The sequence below is a fragment of the Rattus norvegicus genome, chromosome 5 (genome assembly GCF_036323735.1).
Source record: "Rattus norvegicus strain BN/NHsdMcwi chromosome 5, GRCr8, whole genome shotgun sequence".
Lineage (NCBI taxonomy): Eukaryota > Metazoa > Chordata > Mammalia > Rodentia > Muridae > Rattus > Rattus norvegicus.
In genome coordinates this window covers 104,795,999-104,819,033 of record NC_086023.1, presented here as the reverse complement: position 1 = coordinate 104,819,033, position 23,035 = coordinate 104,795,999, and the positions used below count along the sequence as shown (strand labels likewise).

General features: G+C 40.0%; 1 protein-coding gene across 3 annotated transcripts in view; it reads right to left on the bottom strand.

Annotated features, from left to right (window-relative positions):
* Sh3gl2 (SH3 domain containing GRB2 like 2, endophilin A1) overlaps window positions 1-23,035 on the bottom strand; it is a 175,455-nt gene that overhangs the window by 55,691 nt on the left and 96,729 nt on the right. The window contains exon 1 of one of the 3 annotated variants that reach the window (XM_006238359.5): window positions 2,554-2,964. The exons of the other annotated variants lie outside the window; for them this stretch is intronic. Within the exon in view, the coding sequence (XP_006238421.1) occupies window positions 2,554-2,574 (21 nt within the window). The 5' untranslated portion in view covers window positions 2,575-2,964. Of the gene's footprint in view, window positions 1-2,553; window positions 2,965-23,035 lie in introns of those variants that run through there. 3 annotated transcript variants of the gene reach the window in all.

The window sequence follows — 23,035 nt, the reverse complement described above, 5'->3', positions numbered from 1 at the left end:
AGTATCTCAGTTAACTGCATCACTGCTAAAAAATACCCGGAAAAAATAAGCTTTTAGTTTGAAAAGATTTAAGATGAAGCAAGGGTTTATTTTAGCTCACAATTCCGGGGTGCACTCTATCATGCCAGGGCAGTCATGACAAGCACTTGAGCTGCCATGGTTGCCATAGGAATCAGGGAGATGACCAGCATTGCTCACCAGCTTCTTCTTTTTATGCAATCTATGTCCCAGGCCCAGGGGATGGTGGGAAATTACAAATGAGTCACCAATAAAATGGTATGAGTGTAATTATAAAAATATGCTTGTAAAAATAAAGACAGAATTTTGGTGCACACCAAGACCTTGTCTCAAATAAACTACAAAGCTAAAGCAAAGAAGAACAAATGAGGAGCCAAGGAATCTAAATGTCCTCCAGTGGGAGAACCTCCCTGAGTGTTTACTTTTCATAACGAGGACATATGAATATGACTTTTACAATTCTAAAGGAAAAACTGGAAGATCAAGTGCCATGGAAATCTTAGATGTGGCCTTGACAGTGCTGGTTCCCAGGGCTAGACATGGGAGTTAGTGTGCATGCATCAAAAGGCCAAGATAAAATGAAAAACCAAGCGGTCATCTTAAGCGAACTGCAAGTGCACAGGGCTGCAGAGATCACAGTCTAACCAAACGCACAGGAAGAACCAGAGAGGAGCGGGTGGACTTTCCATATCCCCCCTCCCTTGATAAAACCTATGTGTCCAAAGCAAGCCAGGAACGAGTGCCATGCTTCCGATCTCCATCACATTCCCAAAGAGGAAGAAGATCACACAATTCACTTCCAGGGCAACCTCTGCACCATCGTCTTAGTAGCAAGTTAATATTCTTGTATTTACATGCCAAGAGGTGGTATAACAATTTCAATCTTCAAATTGAAGGCAGATCAAAACCCATTTCTTCTGATAAAATACGGCGTTCCCACTGATGGCAGTGTGGATTTGTTCTTATTAACTTTATAAACAAGATACTTAGCAGTGGGTGAGGGTCTCTGTAAGAACAAAGTAGAGATACAAAGGACTCCATTTATCAAAAGAAGAGGCACATAAGCCACAATGGCGTGAAGCATCATGCCATGCCTCATAAAGACGCATAATCCTTTCAGTAAGAAGCAGAATAAATAACCATATGTGGGAGGGAACCTTCACCTTCACAGAGAACAGTATTTTAAATATGAATAACCACAAGGGCGTTGAAACATCTAAATATACTGATAAGGCTATGTGTGCTCTTTCTTCATATTTATGAGCTGCCTTGACCTTGGCAGCTCACAAAACACACTGACTAGACTTATGCCTGGAACAAGTTTCTAGGAACAATCTAGAAATAATTGATTCACGCACGCATGGATTTATATTTTAGAAGCTACAGCTTCAATTTTTTTAAACCAAGTTAGAAAGCAGTACTACTGTGGGCTGTGGAGAGATGATAAAGCAGCATTCGCCGACTATGGGAAGAGGTGCTTCATTTTCGTGACTTTATTGACTAGATGGATTCGACTGTTCCTGGTATACTCAAGGAACATAAAAATAATCCTCAATGCGTGTATCTGTGCTTACTAAATCACAGGGCAAAATGGAGATTCTTAAGATAAGAACAGCATGTCCCATACTTCTGACGCTCCTATTTAATTTCTAGTATAAAGTTGACCCATCAAAGCTAGTGGAAGGAAGGATAGAAGAATGGAAGGAATAGTATATCAAGTCATGGGCAAAAAGGATGCGGTTCACCCACAACCACAGTATTTCTAAAAGCAGAACCACCTGAGCCCATCCAAGAAATGAATTAAGATCTCATTATCATACACTATTAGATGAAAATACTTAGAAACAGCTTAGAAACTCCCTGGGAAGTGTAATAAATGCTGCCACACAGTATTTCACACATTCTTTCTGGCCCGACCTCAGTGGCATGTGAGACCAATAAACAGCTTCTCCTCTGTGTTTCAGTTCTTCTACTGCTGGCAACACAATGGGATGCTTCTAAACCACAGTAAGAAGAAGCTCCAATTTCCTGTGAGTGTGCAAGAGCGTAACCCAGTGCTACGAAAGCATCACACTGGATTCTGCCTCTGCTTTCTGCTAAACGTGTTTACTGCTTCCCCATATGCCAAATGCTAAAGTCTTACCACAGCCATCTGGAGTTTCAAAGTGTTCAGCGATGAAAATATCAGTAGGGACTTAGGGTGCTCTGCTTAGAAGTATGGAGTTCACCTAGAAATTCAGTTGTCTTCTGCAAGAACCTGGTCTAATTGGTAGCAGGAAAATACAGAAAAAATGAACTTATTGCATGTTTCCATGTCAGTGATCACCACTATGCACTGAAATCCAATAAATATGTAGGATGCAGAGATTTTGAACAGAGTCTTAAATTTGAGAAGATCCAAGGTATAATATCTTTCAGAACAAAGGAATGGATCAACAGTCGATGCATCTTTAAGTAGTACCATTAATAACACCAACACATTGACTGCTCATTACTGTCTACTGCATTTGCCTCATATGGCTTCATTAATTTTACCTTCTTAGAAATTGGGAGCATCCAGAAATCACTGAATGTTTCTCTCCATGTTGTTATCTCCCTTCCACATCCTGGCAGTTTCCAGAAGAGACATGAATCCTTAGCGTATGGTGTGTATCCGGCTCCTCAGAGAAGGAAGATAGACTTCTACTAAGTGTCACAAGCTAGAAAGGAGGCAACAGATGATCACAGAGATCTGGAGAGGTGACTTGGGAAGGAAGGAAACAACATGCTCTCAGAACTGAGTAGGGCTGTGGTTGAGTAGAAGTTAGACTCCTCCCATGACTGCACTGGAGAAATCTGGATGGAGATTAGGAGGGAACTGACTTCAGCTAATATAAGAACGAAGTTTGTAACTTCATGCAAAAGAGTCTGAAACAGAAAACATTTTCATTGAAGTGGAGAAGTATATTGAAAAGGTTTTGTGCAGAGACTTGGAGACTTAGCCACGTAAGCTGTATGGTTCTTTTTTTTTTTTTTTTAATTGATCTGCCATCCTCCACTTTTTTAAGTGTCAGAACTTTGATCCTTCCTCTGAGGTCCCAAAGTACTCCATTCACACAATACACTTAGCAATGCCCTTGTTCTTATGTCAACGCTTTGTACTTCAATCTCCCTCCTGAGTCGGTAAGTCACTTGAAACAAGACACATAGTCTTACTTCTTTTGCATCCACAGTGTCCTTCCACAGTACCTAGAATATACTAGAAACTCAATGCCTATTTGTTAAATTAATGAATAACAGTTCAGATGTTTAAAAAAATAAAAATTTTATCCTCATGTATATATGTCTATGTGTGCATGTGCACACATATAGTTTGTTACAGTTTATAAAATGTCCCTGGAAAAGAACATTGAAGACCTGGCCTCCAGTTCATGGATCCACCCATTGAAAATTTAACCATGAATGATTCTGACTTGGTCAGTTCATAAATCTATTGGTAGACTCGTAACTTGATGACATCACTAGAAAATAATGGAAACTTGTACAAGGGCAGCCTAATTCGAAGAAGTAGATCCCAGAGGGTTGTGCCTTTGAAGGGCACTTCTTGCCTTTGGCTTCTCTCTGTTTTTCAGATACCATGAGGTGAGAAGCTCTCCCTAGCATGCCCTTTGGTTTGAGAAGATCCAAAAAATGGAGCCAGTCTGACTAACACCAGGGACCGGTCTCTATACACATACACGAATTTATATCCATATTAATATCCCTTTCCCTTACATCATTCTTCGCATTCACATGTTAGTCTCATTTGTAATCTCTTAATGATGCTGCCTGGCAGTCCTTTAAGCACCATGGATAAATGCATGGATGGCCCATTACCTATTAGGACACAAAACACAGTACTGGAAATAGACTAATATCCAGGGCCTTGCTCTCTGCTGAGTAGTATCACATATCTGTGTCTGTGCCTAGGTATAAATCACACGGGTTTGGTTTCATGAACATGCCAATGAGAAACAGGTTTTACGGCTGGGGTTTTCATAATTATGCCATGCCTGATGACCCAGTACTGAAAGGGCAGCAAACCTGTGAAAGATCACAGAGAATGGCTTCCTAAAGCAAATCTTTGAACAAAAATAAACAGTGGCTTCTAGCTGTGCTTATGGGATAGATGATAACCTATCCTTTTCAGCTTTGTCAGGACACTGGGTAAAGGAAGATGTCAAAGTTCCCCAAATGGCTCAGCTTTTCAGAGAGTGCTACCACCTAAAACCCCAAACACAGGTGACATTATGAGGTTTTCAATCCAACAGGGTAGTTCATGTGGGCCATGGCAGACTGCACTGAAGTTTCAACTTGTGAAACTCTAGGGAATAAGATAGCTTCTTCCAGGCCATGTGCATCCTTCTTGGGCCTCAGACAGACATTTCAGCATACACCATAAGATCTTTCTTTTTCCTTTTCTTTTCTTTTTTTTGTGTTTTTTAAAAATTTTCAGAAGATCACTTGGGAAAATATTTTATCTGTATTATAAATAAATAACAAATTTTAATATAGGTGAGAATAACAGGTCTGAGATATGGGGCAGGAGTGGCGTACATGCCCAGTATATGCAAGGCCTTGAGTTTAGTATCAGCACACATGTACATGCATCTCTCTCTCTCTCTATCTCTCTCTCTCTATCTTGGGGTGTGTGTGTGTGTGTGTGTGTGTGTGTGTGTGTGTGTGTGTGTGTGAGAGAGAGAGAGAGAGAGAGAGACAGAGACAGAGACAGAGACAGAGACAGAGAGACACACACACACACACACAAATACATATATACATGAGCCATAACAGCAAGAAATAAATTCATAAACAAAAGTGTACCAAGGTAACATAACCAACTTCTCTATACATAGAGAAAAATAGCAGCCACACCACAAAGGCACATGAAAGAAAATGTAACAGCAGTGAGAATGGAATTCTTTTTATCTAAAGCATGAAACACCTAAAATTCAGGCTTTATTTTTAGTTCTAGTAAGCACTAAGATCTGTTAGAACAAAGAACCTCAAATGAACTTCATATTTCTTTAAGACTAAATCTTGTAATCGGGTTGGATTTGCATAGCCTAATTTCTTAAATGGGGCCAAGCAGTCTTTAAATAGCACATTTTAAGCATCTCTGAAGCATCCCTCCTTCATCCAGTAAGTTTAAAGCAAACGGGAGAGTACCATCCCAGCCACACAGGGGTCAGCAGGCTGCACATCGGGCAGAGCCCTGAGCATAACCTCATGGTAGAAACACATCAAGTTCCAGAGTCAAAAAGTATATGCAAGCATGTATATATATGTAAATAGTTCCTCTTCATGTATTGCTCTTAGGAAACCAAATCTGTTGGTTCAGTCCTCAAAGTTGATATGTTTGAAAAGCCAAACTTAGAATATGTTCAAACTGGAATTATTCTACATATATGATTCCTGACTTCCTCAAAGTGTTTTCTCTAAGGAAGAATCACTTGAGATGAAAAGAGACCAAGAATACTTTAACACCATACATACAAAGCATAAAACACAACAATCAGTTAGGATCTGGCTACACTGAGTGGTCCTCAGCCTGAAAGGCAAACTGAAATACAAGTCAAAGATGGACCAAGGCAGAAGATCAGAGAGAGGCAGTTTAATGCTCCGATGCAGGTACGGGAACCAGGAAGAGCGCAGGAGTCATGGGAGAAAGAAGCCAAGTCAGTGAGCAGAGCTCCAACCCGAACAGACTGCTCCACTCTATCCCAGGGTTTCATGGGCAGTGTTGACCCTCAGACCAGTCCTAACAGAGAGTCAGAGACAAAGGGGTTTTCTCAGTTAGCTTTGAATTCTCTGCATAAGGTGCTGAGAACAACACACATCAACTCTGCATGCTTCCAAGATGTCAAGTATGAAAATATGATATAGAAGTAAAGACTGATCAGAACACACTGAGCAATTTCAAAATAATTTCACTGTAGATAAATAATATTTCAGATATTATTTTAAAAAGCTTAGCACTGGAGCATATGAGAGATATTTGGATGGACTAAGACAAGTAACTACAAACGATGGGGGATATGTAAGACACTTAGGAAGTCACCCTAAGATCTGTTTATGTAAAGACAAAATTTGGATTACCAATAGCAAGTTCAAGGTTGCTGATAAGTACCATTCTGTTTTGATGAAACCTAAGTTTCATCAAATGAAATGAGAGATTAGAAATTCATTTAGATTGTACTCATGAGTATACCAAGGTCAAAAGTTCACAAGGAGTCAAAGGTCTTGGCCAAGCTCACAGAGCATCCAGGATGCACAGTTCTGACAGGTACAACAGAACATGTTCCACCTGTGGTTTCAGGCTATCCTCCTCAGTTTCCAGTCTTCAACATGTGTCACGCAGTGGTTGGTTATACATTGTTGTCAGGATTGCAGGTAATAAGCAGTAAACAGCTTAGCGTAGAAATACACCTAAAACCCTCTGTGCTATAGCATGGTACAATGCTTGGGATAGTCTCTGCTTGCATTGTCTTTTTCACTATTTTGTTGAGCCAAAACCATACAGGAACCTTACTATAGACTTTCCTAACTCCTACTAAGACTCTTACTTGAGGAGTTTTTTAAAATGCCTTTATTCAGCTTAGCATAATATTAGACTTAGGCATCAAGAAGACACACACATATAAGGAAGATCTAAGTACGTGGTATCACACAGCTAAAGCTGGCAGAAGAAAAACTATCATACAAGTCCCATTTCATAAACAGAAGTGTCCATTAATACAAAAGAAATTATAATGAAGATATAATCAGAAGTGTCTATCACATACTTGCTTAACAATGACGACGAAAAGGTTCAATGTACTCCATCTAACTTATGATGAAAGAGTTATTGTGAAAAATTTTACCAGGGGAGGAAAATAAAGTGACTCATGAATTATTTTGGAAATACAAATTACTCCTGCGGCGTCTGGCAAGTCAACAGTCTGGTAGAGTACGGATGATGGGAAAGCTCATGACAGAAGACAGGATAATAAGCAATATAGCAAAGGGTTGAAATTAGGCATGCTTCTGCTTGTGTGCGTGCACACATACACACACACACTCACAGTCACACATACACAGACACACACACATACACAGACATACACACATACACAGACACACACACATACACAGACATACACACATACACAGACACACACACAGACACAGACACATGCACAGACACAGACACACCCATACACACACAGACACATGCACGTGCACGCACACACACACACATACACACTCACACACAGACACATGCATGCGCACACACACATGTTAACATCTATCATGCTTTATGAAAACAAACATTCTAAGAAAATGAAAATAGACTTTCTAAGGTATGGGCCCTAAGCAAGTAACTGTGGCATGGGGGTTCGGACACCTGGAAACTGAGACCTACTTAGTACCCAAGGGATATCCTTCACCACTGTCACTCCAGAATAAAGGGGGCAAACTCACACATGTTCCAGTGTTAAGCTTTTTAAAATAATATTTGAAATATTATTTATATTCATTGAAATCATTTTGAAATAGTTCAGTGTATTCTGATCTGTCTTTACCTCTGTATCTGCAAAAATTTTATTAAATTATAAGAATCTTGGTAATCTATCACATATTAATCTAAATGCATAACCATACTCATTTAAAAAATCAAATTAAAGAGTATAACATGAAATTGTGACCAATAATCTCCAAATTAGTTGATCTCAGAAGCACCTCAAGTTTCCTTATAAAATGGGTTTTATAGCCAGGTGGTGGTGGCACATGCCTTTAATCTCAGCACTCAGAGGGAGACACAGGAGGATCTGAGTTCTAGGACAGTCTGGTCTACAGAGTGAGTTCCAGGATAACCAGGGGCTACACAGAGAAACCCCATCTTGAAAAACAACAAACAAAACAAAACAAAACAAAAATGTGGTTCGCTTAGGTGGTTATTGAAATGCTTTTCTTTTCTTTTCCCTCTGAGCAACAGATTCCCTCAGATAACAGCTGTTGGTTCTCATTTTATGAAAGGTAAGAAATGCTGAAGGCAACAGCATATAACTTCACATCTCATTTGTGTTTCTCCCTTAAAACTGTGGGGTCCCTGCCAATGGCTGACACAGGAATATCTTGAAGGATTTGTTAGAGGTTCCTGGGCTGTCATGGACCACACTCGTAGAGAGAGGACAAAGCAATGAGTTTCATTCAGGTCAGAGCAAGATCCAGGATTAACAAAAGGATAACCAAGTGCCGAGCCCCGCTGACAGAGAAGCATTAACAGACTCAGAGCCTGTGGAGCTCTGGAAGGGAAGCCCTTCCAAATTTAGTTCGCCAGGAATTTCTATGGCATACCCCTCCAGTTTTAAATAATTCTAAATTTATCAAATGTGCCGGGTCTATATTTTTATGAATGTATTATATAACAGAAGATTCATTTTCATATTCTTTAAAAGTGAGCATGGATATTGGGGTAGCACTAATTTTCAGAGCTGAGATAATGTAATTTTAATGTTAATGGAAGGAAGACTTCTATACTCATATGTACACAGCGATAGCCTCAGAGGGAAGATGGCACGCAGCAAGGGGACCTTCAACATACACACACCCACTCTGCAGGTGGAAATGGCGTCAGGGGGAAGCACATGAGGCTTGCTGTGTTTCTCTACCTGCTTTTCATCTTTCAACTGTTTCTATGTGTTGTGGTTGTATTGGGAGTTTGTTTGCTGCATGGCAGTGTGATTACTCAAAACATGGGCATCACCAAACCAACATTATTAGCTTCTTCCACAGTTTCTTCTAGAGCCTTATGATTTCCAGTAAACCTACCAGAAAGCCATGCTAAAACTGTGACCTATTCCATGTGCACCTTATCCGCAGATAAGAATAAACTATGACCCACTGATCCAATCTCTCCCAATTGTCGCAGTGCCATTTATAGAAATAACTGATTTTTTTTTTTACTGAGTTGAAACCCTCTTATACCTTACATTAAATTTCTACTGGGTCTATGGACTCCTTATTAACATTTGATGATCTTTTCTTGAAACGAAGTTCCAACGTTTAAAATAATAAGAATTTCAAATGTGTTTAGAAGTACCTTAAAGCTACGTTTCCCTATTAGCCTTTCTTATATTTCCATGGCTATACTTGGCCATTTTTCACATCATTTATGATAAGCTTATCCTATTACAGAGAGTAACCTTTAGGCCTAAGGATATAACTCATAATACAGTGCTTGCCTTGCATACCCAAGGTCTCGATTAAAAAAATAAATATTGACGGCCTGGAATACACCCCGCCTATATCAGGCTGTCTGTGTCTCCACAAAGTCACAGTACTATTTCATATTTCTAATGTTGCTGAGGAAGAGTTCTATGCAGTAGTATTTTTATGTCTCAAAAAGGAAGAAAGTCGGGCTGGAGAGATGGCTCAGCGGTTAAGAGCACCCGACTGCTCTTCCAGAGGTCATGAGTTCAATTCCCAGCAACCACATGGTGGCTCACAACCATCTGTAAAGAGATCTGATGCCCTCTTCTGGTGTATCTGAAGACAGCTACAGTGTACTTATATATAATAAATAAATAAATCTTTAAAAAAAAAAAAAAAAAAAGGAAGAAAGTCACCTTGAACCATTCCTAATTTTATCTTTCTAAAGTGCTACTGCATATGAGATTATTTTCCTTCCCCTCTTTTATCTGATTGCTGTCTGTATCTAAGTTATTTCTGTATGGTAATATCCCTGTGTGTTTAAAAAAAGTGCTTACCCAGGATTTTCACTTGAGTCTGTAAAATGCTAAAGATAACAATCGCAGCATGCAATCGCAGTGATTTACTTTATCTTATCTTTCCTAGTTTCCACACCCCTAGCTTTTTTCCCTGTTGCGTTGTGTTGGTAACTTCAAAAGAAAGTTAAGGAATAACACGGAGAGTCTTGGCTTCTTGACACCCTGGAAACATTTCCGTGTTCTTATGGTCTTGTTTGTGAGGTTGAACGAGATTATGGAAGCATTGATTGACTGACAATAGGACTCATAAGGAATAAACGCTGAACTTGGTCAAACATCAGCAATTATATTTTGTGTGACATTAGGATTGATTCTACAACTTCACGCATGCTAGGCAATGTCCTCTACTACGTTCTAGTCCTCTTCTAGATAGTTTTATGTCAACTTGACACTGACTAAACTTATCAGAGACTAGGGACTCTCAGTTAAGAAAATAACTGATTGGGCTGTAGAGGTAAGCCTGTAGGCATTTTCTTTCTTAGTGATTTGTTGAAGGCCAGCCCATTGGGAGTGGTCCTGTCCCTGAGATGTTCCTGAGACCTGTAAGAAAGCAGGCTAAGCAAGCCACGAGGAACAAGCCAGTAGGCAGCTCCCCTCCATAGCTTTTGCATCAGTTCCTGCCTCCTGGTTCCTGCCCTGCTTGAGTTCCTGTCCTGACTTCCTTCAATGATGAAGATTAATGTGGAAATGTAAGTCCTTTCTCCTCAAGTTTTTTTTTTTAAATTTGTTTTAAATTTAAATGGTGTTTCATCACAGAAGTAGTTTTTTTGGTTTTTTCGTCATGGTGTTTCATCACAGAAGTAGTAACCCTGACTAAGACAAGTCTCCATTAAAAGTTATGGAGATAATCATATAGCTACCATATATCTAATTTCACACACTGTGGAAACAGTTCCCTTGACAGTAAGTAATCATTACAGATCTGTAACAAATCCATATTCAGGTATCCTACTAATATTTGCAAGGGTTCTCATTCACAGAACTATCATCTTGATTTTCACATTGCTTTTATATACATGTAGTTCTACATACATCCTTTTAGCTAACCATTTGAAAGCAAATTACAATGTTGTAATACTCTATGCCCAAACATTTAACCAAATATCTCCTAAGTACAGTGCCTCCAGCATTTACTCGAATATCCTACTTAAAATCAATAACTTCCTAGTATCATTTAATAGCTGATTCATATGAAAATTTGTCTACTTATCTCATCTTTCACAAGAATACGATAATCATTTACCCACAACACCAGGTGTTACATCTTTGAAGCCTTTAATCCTGAAACACACCACTCTCATTTTAGTTTTGTCTTACAAAACTGATTTTTTTTCTAGTTGTATATTTTTCTTCTGTACCCCAGGTTAACCTGGAACTTGTGATCCTCCTGCCTCGGACTCACAAATGCTAGTAGCAAACATGGCCATAGAGGTTATCACTAACTTAAAGGGACCAGGATAATAGTCTTGAAGACTTCTTCAATTTCATTAGAGAATATTCTAAGCTTCAGGCCACGTAAATATTTACTGATAGTAGGCCATCTGCTGTATCTTTTGTTTCTGTAATTTTTAATATAGACTCATGGTGATTTTAGCTGTTTTAGAAAATTGTTTCATAAATTACACTCTTTATATATGCATATAGTATATATGTATATATATATATGAATTTATATATGTATGTATGTGTTTTACCAGAATCTAACAGTAGGTTATATACAACGCTGGTGTGTATGTTTGTGTGCGTGTGTGTGTGTATGTGTGTGTGTGTGTGTGTGTGTGTGTATTTATATTTAGATCACATCAGGAAACACAAAGTCTGATCGGCTCAGTATAATTGATGTGTAATCTCACTTTGATCATTTAATTGAGGAGATGACCACCAGTTTTCTCTGATATAAAAATGTATTTTGCCTTTCATTTAGTACTAATTTTGTGGAATGACACTTTGACACTATAGAAATGTTACAGGCTTTAGTCTTTTTTTTTCATATGCATTCACTAGAATCAACCTGTTATTGTTGATTTGAGGATTATTATTTTTCTGACATTGCCATCCCTTATGCATATTTGATAGTTTTTATCCTATTTAAAAAGAGGAGAAGGGCTTGGGAATTTAGCTCAGTGGTAGAGCGCTTGTCTAGCAAGCACAAGGCCCTGGGTTCGGTCCCCAGCTCCGAAAAAAAGAACCAAAAAAAAAAAATAATAATAAAATAAAAGGAAAATAAAAAGGATTGGCAAAAAAAATAAATAAAAGAGGAGAAAATGGACAAAAAACTCAATAGTATCTTTAGAGGTTCGTTTTGCCTCACAATCCCTCCCTGAATTAATTTATAAATGTTTAGTCTATACATTCTGGTTCCTGACTTGGCTTTTATGGGTTTTCTGTCTGCACAAGCATGTATCTCAGTATCTGCATTGGTTTCTGGGCTTTTCCTTTGGCTCTTACTTTTGTGTTTCTTGTTTTTTCCTACTCTGGCTTGTTACTTTATCACCTACTATTTCATTATTACCATTTCAGGTACCTGTATGTGTTCTAATGAGAGCGAGTAAGGATGTGGGTGTAAGTGAGTGGGGAGGTGAGAAGGATCTGGGAGGAGGAGTTAGGAGAGAGGAAACCCTAATCGGAAGAGCTCACATAAAATCTTGCTCAATAAATAAATAAATAAATAAATAAATAAAGTAAGTTAACAAAAGAAGAGAGTCAAGGGCAGGAGCCAGCTCAGTAGGTAAAGTCCTCATTGCTGTGTAAGTGTAACAGTCTCAGTTCAGATCCCTGGAAACCATGCAAAGTGGACATGGCTGCACATTTCCGGAGCTCTGCACCTCCTGTGGTAAGGTGTCTGATGGAGAGAGGCGAGTCCTCAGGAGCTCATGAGTCAGCTAGTCTGGTGTACACAGGAACAACGAAGTGACTCTGTCTCACAAAGCTAATGGTCAACTTACTCCCAAGGTTCTCTCCTGGCTGCATGTCAGAACGTGGACACACACACACACACACACACACACACACACACGCGCGCGCGTGCACACAAAGACGAGTCATCCTTTGGTTTTAAAAGAAAAGGCAAGAAGGTAAGCATTCATTTAATGCTTTTTAGCCTTAACTTGTGTAGTATCTAGTTAAAAGCCATTTTAGTTGTGTGCACAAAATGCCATTATCAATCCTTTATTTTCAACCCCTCTGAATCTCTCTATTTTTAGGTGTGTCTCTTTCATATAGAACAGGTTTGCTTCTAGCTTTCTGATCCAAAGCAAAATTCTTCTTATAAGTTAACTCCATAATTTTATTGATAAATGTAATCTTGTGAGTTATTTCAAAGAACACAAGTTGAAGTCGGCACCTTTGATGCGGTGGATGTGACCTTATTTGGGGATACAATTACATTTGGAATCCTGTACAGATGTAATCAAGATAGAATAATAATCTACATGAGTGGCTCCTATAATAAATATGACTGTATGCTAATAAAAAGAGAAAAATGGGCTGGAAGAATGTCTCAGCAGTTATGTGAACGTATTCTTACAGAGGACACAGGTTTCATTTCAAGCAGCCAGACGGTAGTTCCTAGCCGTCTGCAGCTCCAGTTCCAGGGGATCCAATGCCATCTTTTTACTTTGTCTTCCATGGGCATCAGGAACACACATGTGGTGTACAGACATGCATACATGTAAACACTCATACATGTAACAAAGTAAGTATATTTAAAAATTAATTTATTTTAGAAAGGGCAACAGATATAGGGATAGAAAGAATGGCATGTGACAAAAGAGGGAAAGGCTTGGGTGTTGCCCCTAGAAGCCAAGGACACAAAAATTCCCAGAGGAAGCCATTGAGCAGATTAACCTCTTGAGCCATCACTAAGCACAGCTGCTGGCATTGTAACTCCAGACTTCTGTCCTACAGAACTGTAAGAGGATATAATTTCTTTTTAATTTTGTATATATGGACTATTTTTACCTCACTTCCCCTGCCCCTTCACATTCAGTAACCTCTTTATTCTCCTTTATTACTGGTGTGTGTGTGGGGGGGGTGTTTGCATAACCAATTAGGGGCCTCACACGTCAGGAGACTGACATGCCTTCTCTTTACAATCATTAACTGCCAGTAACTCTTCATCTAGAAATGGGCTTTGTGAAATTTCTCTCAAATTGGCATGTCAACTGGAGTTGTCATTGTTTATGTCATTAAGGTCCCCTGCTCACAGAAATTTGTCACAATGGCACCAGAAAAACAACACCCACTTGTTCTGATCTTAATTCTATTGTATTTGATATAATGGTTTCTTTTTAAGTTCAAAATAATTATTACTGCCCATTTTAATGTATATAATCTAGGCGTGTACAAACATTAAAAGTTTTTATTAGGGTTAGAGAAATGATTCAGTAAATACAGTGCTTTAAAAAAGGAACTACCTTTCATAGTACCAGAAGGCACTATGCAATCTATGGGAGGGAAAAGTCTTGTACAGCCTGACCCCACTGGCTGTGCACACCGTGAGTTACCATAATGTATAGCACGGCAAGAAATGTCCACGTGCGAGGTCTAAGAGTGGCACACATGAGGTAAAAAAGAATGAACGAAACACCTTTCTCATTGGATTTAAGACCCACTCCACAGGGAGAAATGCATGCCTGGTCATGTAAATCTGGCCAAAATCCCACAGCTAGGGAGCTTACAGACCCCAGGCATAAACCTACTATTGTTTGAGAAATAGTCTTAAACTACCCTCTAAATGTGATTCTCTTTACCAACAAATTAGTACAACTCTCAAACCTCCTCAGAGGGATTTCTTTGTATAGTGGATAGTGGAGAGCAGAAATACAATGCACAGGAGCATGAAGAACACGTCTATGGAGTGAGAGCTTGGTGCACACGGAACATTTAGGTATCACAGGTCATCTCCCAGGACTTGGAGAGCAAAGAAGAAAAGGCAGCAAGAGTGAGTGAGAACCAGAGGTCAGGTAGGATGGAGTGAAACAATGTCTTCTGAATATGACAGGATCGCTGTACACATGAGCTCACAGCAGCTGCAGAAGGCCAAGCAAGCCAGCATTCCAGGATGGGGTGAGGAACAGATTCTTGGAGAGGTCAGTCAGTTTTTCTTTAAGGCTGTGGCCCCTGGAGGGTCAACCACATCCCACCAGATGCTTCCTATTTAGGAGGATATAAGCAACACAAATTTGATACAACAGTATCAGGGGCTATTTTGCCTACTTCTGTAAACCTCTGCCTGCCAGGCAGAGTCAAGGCAGGACAGGGTCTGCTGGCAGATTTCCTGGCCTGCTGACTCATGAAACGTTAGAAGATACATCTAAGGCTCAAGGTAAGGAGCTAAAAGTTATATTGACTATGTCTGAAGAAACAGGGAAACCTCCGGATATCCTATATATATGTCAACCATTATTTCTGCCAGCTTGTGATTTTCCTTCCTACGACCCTGTGGGGTATAAACTTGGAACAATAATATTTACTGGAAGCCCTCCCAAATCTATCTCTTGTCTCTGTCTTCTTTCTGCCTTTCCTATCATCAATCCTCACTCCCTGCTCAGGGACTGTTCCATTGGTGTTGGTGAGCTCTGGCACACAGAAGCTTATAAAGTAAGCAAGCAAATAAACAAATACATAAAATGAAGTTAGGAGGGGTGGGTGGATCTGGGATGAGGTGAAAGTAAGAGTGAATATATTTAAAAAGCATTGTATGCAGGGCTACATTTCTCAGAAAATTAATAAAAATGATTTTAAAAGATAAAAGATGAAGGAGGAGAAAGAGGAAGAGGAAGGAGGAAGAAGGAGAAAGAGGAGGAGGAAGGAAGAAGAAGAGGGGGAGGAAGGAGGAGGAAGAAGAGGAGAGCAGCAACCATCGATACCAAGGACATGCCTGCAATCTCAGGGATAGGGTGGCAGACAGGAGGACCACTGGGGCTTACTGACCAGCTAGTCTATCAGAGTCAACACGTTCCAGCTACAGTGAGAGACTGACTCAGAAAATAACATGGAGAATGACGAGAAAGATGCCAGATGACAATCTCTGCCCTCTACATGAACGCACACACGCATACCCCTGCTCACACATGCGCACAAACATATGCAAATAGTTATTATTCATATACCTTAACCACTAGAGAGAATGACTTCCTTTCACATTCTCTGATTTGAGAGACCCCAGATCTCTTATGATGAATTCAGCCTGTCCAACCCTCATTTGCTCTCCCTCAGCACTCACTGAGTAACAGGGACTCTGTTTCCTGTCTTTATTAGGGTATTGATATTGCTTCCGATTTCTGCAGCTCATGAGAGTATGTACCCAGGAGTTTTTGACCTGGATTGCTGTGTGTTTTGTAAGTAAGGGCTTTTGAGAGTCTCTGATCTTGATCCCTGGGAAGACGCTGGGTATAATCCACCCATCATGTGCTAGTTATTCTTTTAGATTCAGTATTCTTTAGTGAGTATGTGACACTTCATTGCCTCCTTCTCTTCATCTCTGAGCCCACTTTATCCTGTGAGAGAACGGAATAATGGAAGGGTAGAATCTGACTGGGCTTTTATCAATTGAGACTAAGGCCCACTATGAAATCACTTGCCCAAGGGCAGGTACACATGTAGCATGATAAAAGAGAAACAATCTATCTTCATCTTTAATGTAGACCTTGACATGAATTCACCTACTTGATATAGTTTGTATATGCAAAGATAGCTAGCTTTCTTTATACTCCATGTTGGAGTACTTATACTGTAATTGAATTATTAGAAGCTACATGGCCTTGCTTGTGACAACAGAACTTTAGCCCAGATACTTATACATTCTAGGTGATTCTTCAAATCAATCACAAGCATGAAACACGGGGAATAGTCTTAAAGAGTAAGGTTAAATACTGGGAAATCTTTAAAAACTCAGAATGACAAAAGGATCTTGCCAAAGAACAAAAGATGAAAGGCTGAGGAGATGTCTCTGAATTTAAGAAGACATCCTGCTCTTTCACCAGGACACAAGTTCAATTCCCAGTACCCACTTCAGTCAGCACACAGCCTGACTCCACTGGATCAGACACATCTAGCTATTGTAAGTACCTATGTTTATGCACACACAGACACATAAACACATATACATAAATACAATTTTTAAGTAAATATTAAAAAAACATGAATTGTTAGTTACTTTCAGAAAAACAGCACATATCACAGATTGGTACTGACTAATCTATGGCCATAAAGAACCTGGGGATTAAAAAGGCATAGGGAGCGATCTCCCACTCCCAGATTATGAGTGATCATGCCTCGAAAACCATGTTAATTTTATATGAAGAAATTCTGATGTATATTCAGTTCATATTGGGGTTTTGTTTGTTTTTTTTTGTTGTTGTTGTTCTTTTTTTCGGAGCTGGGGACCGAACCCAGGGCCTTGCGCTTCCTAGGCAAGCGCTCTACCACTGAGCTAAATCCCCAACCCCTCATATTGGGTTTTAGAGAATTACTTTAGTAATTATCTTGCTGAATTTATACTTAAGTAACAGAGTAAATTAAATGTACAAGGAAACATAACCAAAAAGTCAGAAATGCTTGGAAAACTAATAACAATTTGGCCCTCCCTTCCAGTATGATGGACAAATGTGAGGTAATTATAAGTAGTAGCTTGTTCTCTGAATCCAAATGGGTCAACAAGACCAATTCAACACAGAGGCTCAAAACAAGAAAAAAATCCCTAGTTGAGGGATACCAAAAAACAAGTAGTTAAATTTTTCTAGAGATATTTGGTCAAGTGTGTAGTCATACGTTCCTTTTTGCAGAGCATTTTTGCCAAAGCTCTTTTCTTACAGAGATCAACAGCACAGACAATGCAAAGGGCGTCCTGATGCTAACTCACCAATGAGAACTGCTAGCATTTATTCTGGAATATGACTTGAAGTCAAAATGTAACAACTCTACCTTCTGATACAGCATCATGATGCCACAGTCTCTAAAAAAGTGAACAGAGATCCAAATAATATGCACAAAAACCCGTGATGAATACTAGAAATGATCTAAATGTTCACCATTAGGTAGCTGGCAAAATAAATTACAGCACAGGTCACTGGGGACATACTGTGTGACACAGAAAATATATGAGGTATTGATCTAACTCGGCTACCCATGTTCAAACAGCCACAGGGTTTATGTTGGGATGGTGGGCTCATGAGAAGTCACAGTCCCATGGATGCACAGTACCCTGGCCAGCAAAGGCAGGTCAGTGTTCCAAGGCAAAACCCCAGAGCACATACTAGAGGGCAGAGAACATCAGAAAACAGGAAGATACGTGGCTCTCCCAACTTGAAAGCAGGTCTTGATGAAATTCTTTTTTGTGGCTGTGTAGACTGGGTGGTAGAGGTGAGGGGGCGAGCAGGAAAGAAGAATATAGATGAAGATCTCCCTGGAGGGCAATCCTGGGATTCCTGTCAATCTGGCAAGGATGTATTTCAGTTGAGTTTAATTTAGTTGGAGGAAATATAAGCAGGAACTGCTTATTGCCTTCCCTTTGGATGTTATGAAACAGCTCATGCCGCTCATACAAAAATCTAATAGTAACTTTATCGATGATTGACAGTGACTCAATCATAGCTTCATATGTATGGAAATAATTCAGAAGGTTTTGACTTTTCCTTCCCACATATTTCTGCATTTGACCTATTTTCGTTTTGGAATTTGCATATATTATACTTTGGGAAAAGAGAAAAGACTACAAGAAAAATTTGATTAAAGAATAATAATTTTAAAAATGACTAAATGACCCTTTAAGGTCAGAATCATCTTCTCCTGTCTCGTGACCTATGCAGAATAGGATATAAAATAGAATGTAGTCCAATGTCTTTACATATGCCAAACAAAGCGAGTAGTTTATATATGACCTCTGTAAAAACATTCTATTTATTTTAATCTTATACTATCTCCATGGTATTCTCCTTACACTCGCTTATTAACTCAGCAGTCTTAGCAAATGAAATCAGTTTTGCTGGTGGTGGTAGTGGTGGTGATTAGTTGGGTTTTTTTGAGACATGGTTTCTCTATGTATAGCTTTACCTGTCCTGGAACTCACTCTGTAGCCCAGGCTGATCTCAAACTCACAAATATCAGCCTGCCTCTGCCTCTTGGGTTTTGGGATTAGAGGCACCACCGCCCTGGTCAGCAGATGAAATCCTATCATCTTATCTCTTGATATTTAATTTTCTCTTAGTTTATCTAAAGACTGAAGTGAAAACCCTTCCAAGTAAACATACCCATGTAGATTGAAAGACGTTTTCCACAGATTTTCTCTAGTTCTCTCTGAGTTGCTGAAACACCCCTAATGTCTGCCCAGCCATTCTTCTGTCTATTTTTATAGAGTCCAGAACTCAAGAGTTCTGGGAAGCTATGCTCAAAGCTGATATTAAAAGTAGTAATCATTTTATAATTGTAGCACTTAGGAGCCTGAGGCAGAGGTAACATGAGTTTTACTATACAATAGACCTTACTGCAAAACAGAAAAGGAAATCACAACACACACACACACACACACACACACACACACACACACACACACACACACATATGCTGGGGAGAGGATCTAGTCCAGGAACCAGCCTGGGCTGCAGAACTGAAGGACAGCTATAAAGCTTACCTGGCCCATCCTAAGCTACAAAGCCTATAAGGATGTTTGACATGGATTCCTTGCCTAAGTCTTCAACAGAAACTCTGTACTCACAATGCTTCTAAAAGAATAATACTTAATCCCAGTGACAAAATATCCTCAGGTAATGTTTTGAACACAAGAGCCATGACATAGAAATTCCATTTGAAGATAAGCTCAAGGTAAACAGTGTAAAGGCAGCTGTGAGTTGGGAAGAGAGCCGCCGAGTGTGTGCACAGCAATTAGCACCGACTCTGACCAACCTGAGATCCCTGACTCTACATCCCATATGGCCTTGTGGGAACCTTGGTGGGGGAGATCTGATTCCTGAAGAGGAAATTTCACATCAACATCACAATGCTGGCCTTAAGTACACCCTCCCATCTGCAGAGGCTTCTATGTTTCCAGTCTGCTCTTTAACAAGTACAAAGTCTCAAGCAGCAAAGGAAGGTGAAGTGGCTGCCATACGGAAGCTGTGACAAGGCCCATGAAGACCATATTAGCTGGGCGCCCACATCAAAGCTGTGGGTCAAGAAACACTGTAAATAGAAGGGGAGGCCCATACCAAGAATAAAGTGATGGGTTTTTTTTAATATAAAACATGCAAATATGCTTTCTGCTTCGTTTCATCCAACCATTTTCATTACATTAACTTGCTTCAAGGTACAAATATAAAATTGAAAACATAATTACAAAATTTAAAAGCACTAGTATGCATTAAGAATATTCTTAGAATTATAATGTCATCCTTAAAGATCTCTTAAAAATAGTTTTGTAACATCATTAGTTTCAGCTTGCCCTGGGTTTTTTTAACCACCCCTAATTTTTGAAACTGAATGGACTTGGAGATAACAGAAGACCTCACTGGAAGAAAAAAGAAAGGAAGGACGTGAGGAAGCCACAAAATTAGTAAATGACTTCAGAAAGCCTCAGACCACAGCAGGTCTTTCTCTCTCCTCTTTTCCTGGTTTACTGGTTGTCCTACATTATATCAAATGTCCCACATTTGATTTAATTTATCATTACTGTCTTCTCTCTGTTCCTCTCTCTTTCTCTGTCCATCTTTTTGTCTGTCTGTCTGTCTGTCTGTCTCTCTCTCTCTCTCTCTCTCTCTCTGTCTCTCTCTCTCTGTCTCTGTCTCTCTCTTTCTGTCTCTGTCTCTGTCTCTCTCTGTCTCTCTCTCTCTCTCTCTCTCTCTCTCTCTCTCTGTGTGTGTGGGCGGGGGGAGTGTCTGTGAGACAGGATGAGTGTGTAAGTGTTCCAATACCCATGTAGAGGCGAGAGGGCCATTTTCAGGACTAGGTCCCGTCTTTCCATCCTAGACTTCAGGGCTCCAACACAGTTGGTAAGGCACGGACCACAAGCACCATCAGCTGCTGAGTTATCTCAGCACCCCATCAAATGTTGGTTAAAATGCAACATCTCTTGGCTGAAAACAGCCTGGTCTCTATGAAAGAGCTCTCAAAGAAATAACCCTACTATTCCCCCGTCCATTCTTTCAAATAAAATACCATTCTCCTATTTCAGAGACATCAATATTTTTCCCCGATGTTTTCATTTAAAAAAAATGAAATTTTTCTTTTCTTATTCCTGCCAAGAAGAAATCCACCCCGAGTACTTTGCCTAAAGGCCACCCTGACAGAAAAAGAGACGGCGATTATGTAACTGCCATTCGACCCACCACCACCCTCGAGCATCAATACAGAGAAGGCTTTTTATAGAGAAGGTCAGGAGGCCCCAGGCGAACATGCAGGGAGTTCAGTCCCTCCCAGTTACCTCCCGATGGTTGCCATCTGCAGGAGTGTACTGAAATGAAGCACTGCCATTTGTTTCCCAGAGATTATATGACACCAAAAACCTTACTAATAATCTAATTATTTCTTGTGTGCACAGAGGATGGCAGCCAGGTAAAATTCCATAGCCTTTTGGAAATAAAAATCTCCCAATATTTGATGATATCTTAGACATCTAATCTTCTGTGAATCAAGCAGAGGGGGGTCCCTCATTCCTCCCACATCTGTTGGTTGCCATGTGCCTATCACCGGAAAGAACCAGAGGGCTGCATTCCAGGCTGAGAAAATAAAAACAGCTTGGTAGGCTGTTGAGCTAAGAGATGCTATTGGAAATTGAAATCAACTGGATAAAGGCACAAAAAACATCGGGGGAGCAGGGTAGAGGATGGGAAGACATTGACAGCCCAGGGCTGTACAGATGTCACTTCCCGATGCTCCCCACAGTCAACCTTCCTGCTTCCCCTGTTACCACTGCTTCAGACATTCTCTCCTTTCTTAATCACTCATCTCACAAGACTTCTTTAACATTCAATGTTGTGGTGGCCATGAAAGAAAAAAAGAAAAACAAGGAATACGTCGGCCTCCACCACCCCTCCAACCAAAACCCTCAGAGAGATTTTAGGAGGCTCTATGTGAGTTTTTGCTTCTAACCCAATTATTTTTATGCTACAGAGAAATACCTTAAAATAACTTCTTTTCCCACTGCACTGCCACAGAGCAGTCTTTACCCCTTGGTGGATAATTTCATTTCTAGCTGCTACACACATGCAACATTTATACTCTCAAACGTGCCTTCTTGTTTGTCCCTTGCCTTGGCTCTCCTATCTCACTTAACAGGAAAGAAGTGACATGACAGTCAATGTTTTCTGCGACTGCAGGCAGGCCATTCTTAGTGTGCTGCTGACCTGGAGGTCCTGGTGTTGAAAAGAATGCCTTCTTACTAGCATAAAACCCCACAGCCAGAATACAGCTAACACAGAGGCGAACGCCAGCAGCAAACCACTGAACTGAGAACTGGACCCCCGTTGAAGGAATCAGAGAAAGAACTGGAAGAGCTTGAAGGGGCTCGAGACCCCATATGAACAACAATGCCAAGCAACCAGAGCTTCCAGGGACTAAGCCACTACCCAAAGACTATACATGGACTGACCCTGGACTCTGACCCCATAGGTAGCAATGCATATCCTAGTAAGAGCACCAGTGGAAGGGGAAGCCCTGGGTCCTGCTAAGACTGAACCCCCAGTGAACTAGACTATGGGGGGGAGGGCGACAATGGGGGGAGGGTTGGGAGGGGAACACCCATAAGGAAGGGGAGGGGGGAGGGGGATGTTTGCCCGGAAACCGGGAAAGGGAATAACACTCGAAATGTATATAAGAAATACTCAAGTTAATAAAAATAAATAAATAAATAAATAAATAAATAAATAAACCCAAAATATAGAAAAAAAAAAAAACACACAGCCTGGGAATACCGCAAGTTCTGCTTCTTTCTCCAGTTTTCTTTCTTGGATTTTCATCCTCAATGAACAAATGAGTTTTTCCAGTCAGGAAAAACAAAAACAAAAACAAAAACCCAAAAAACAATACTAATGGAAATCTTAATAATATTATTAGGTGCGGAAGAAAGAAAAATAAAATCTAGTATACATTTCACATGAACTCAATCACTCAGAAGCTTCCTGGGTCTCCCATACACACAGTCATTGTGTTTTCCACCTACAGTTCAATGACTACCATGATGATTATGTCCAACCCACAATTATTACTCAATGTAATACTGACAGTCAGGGCCA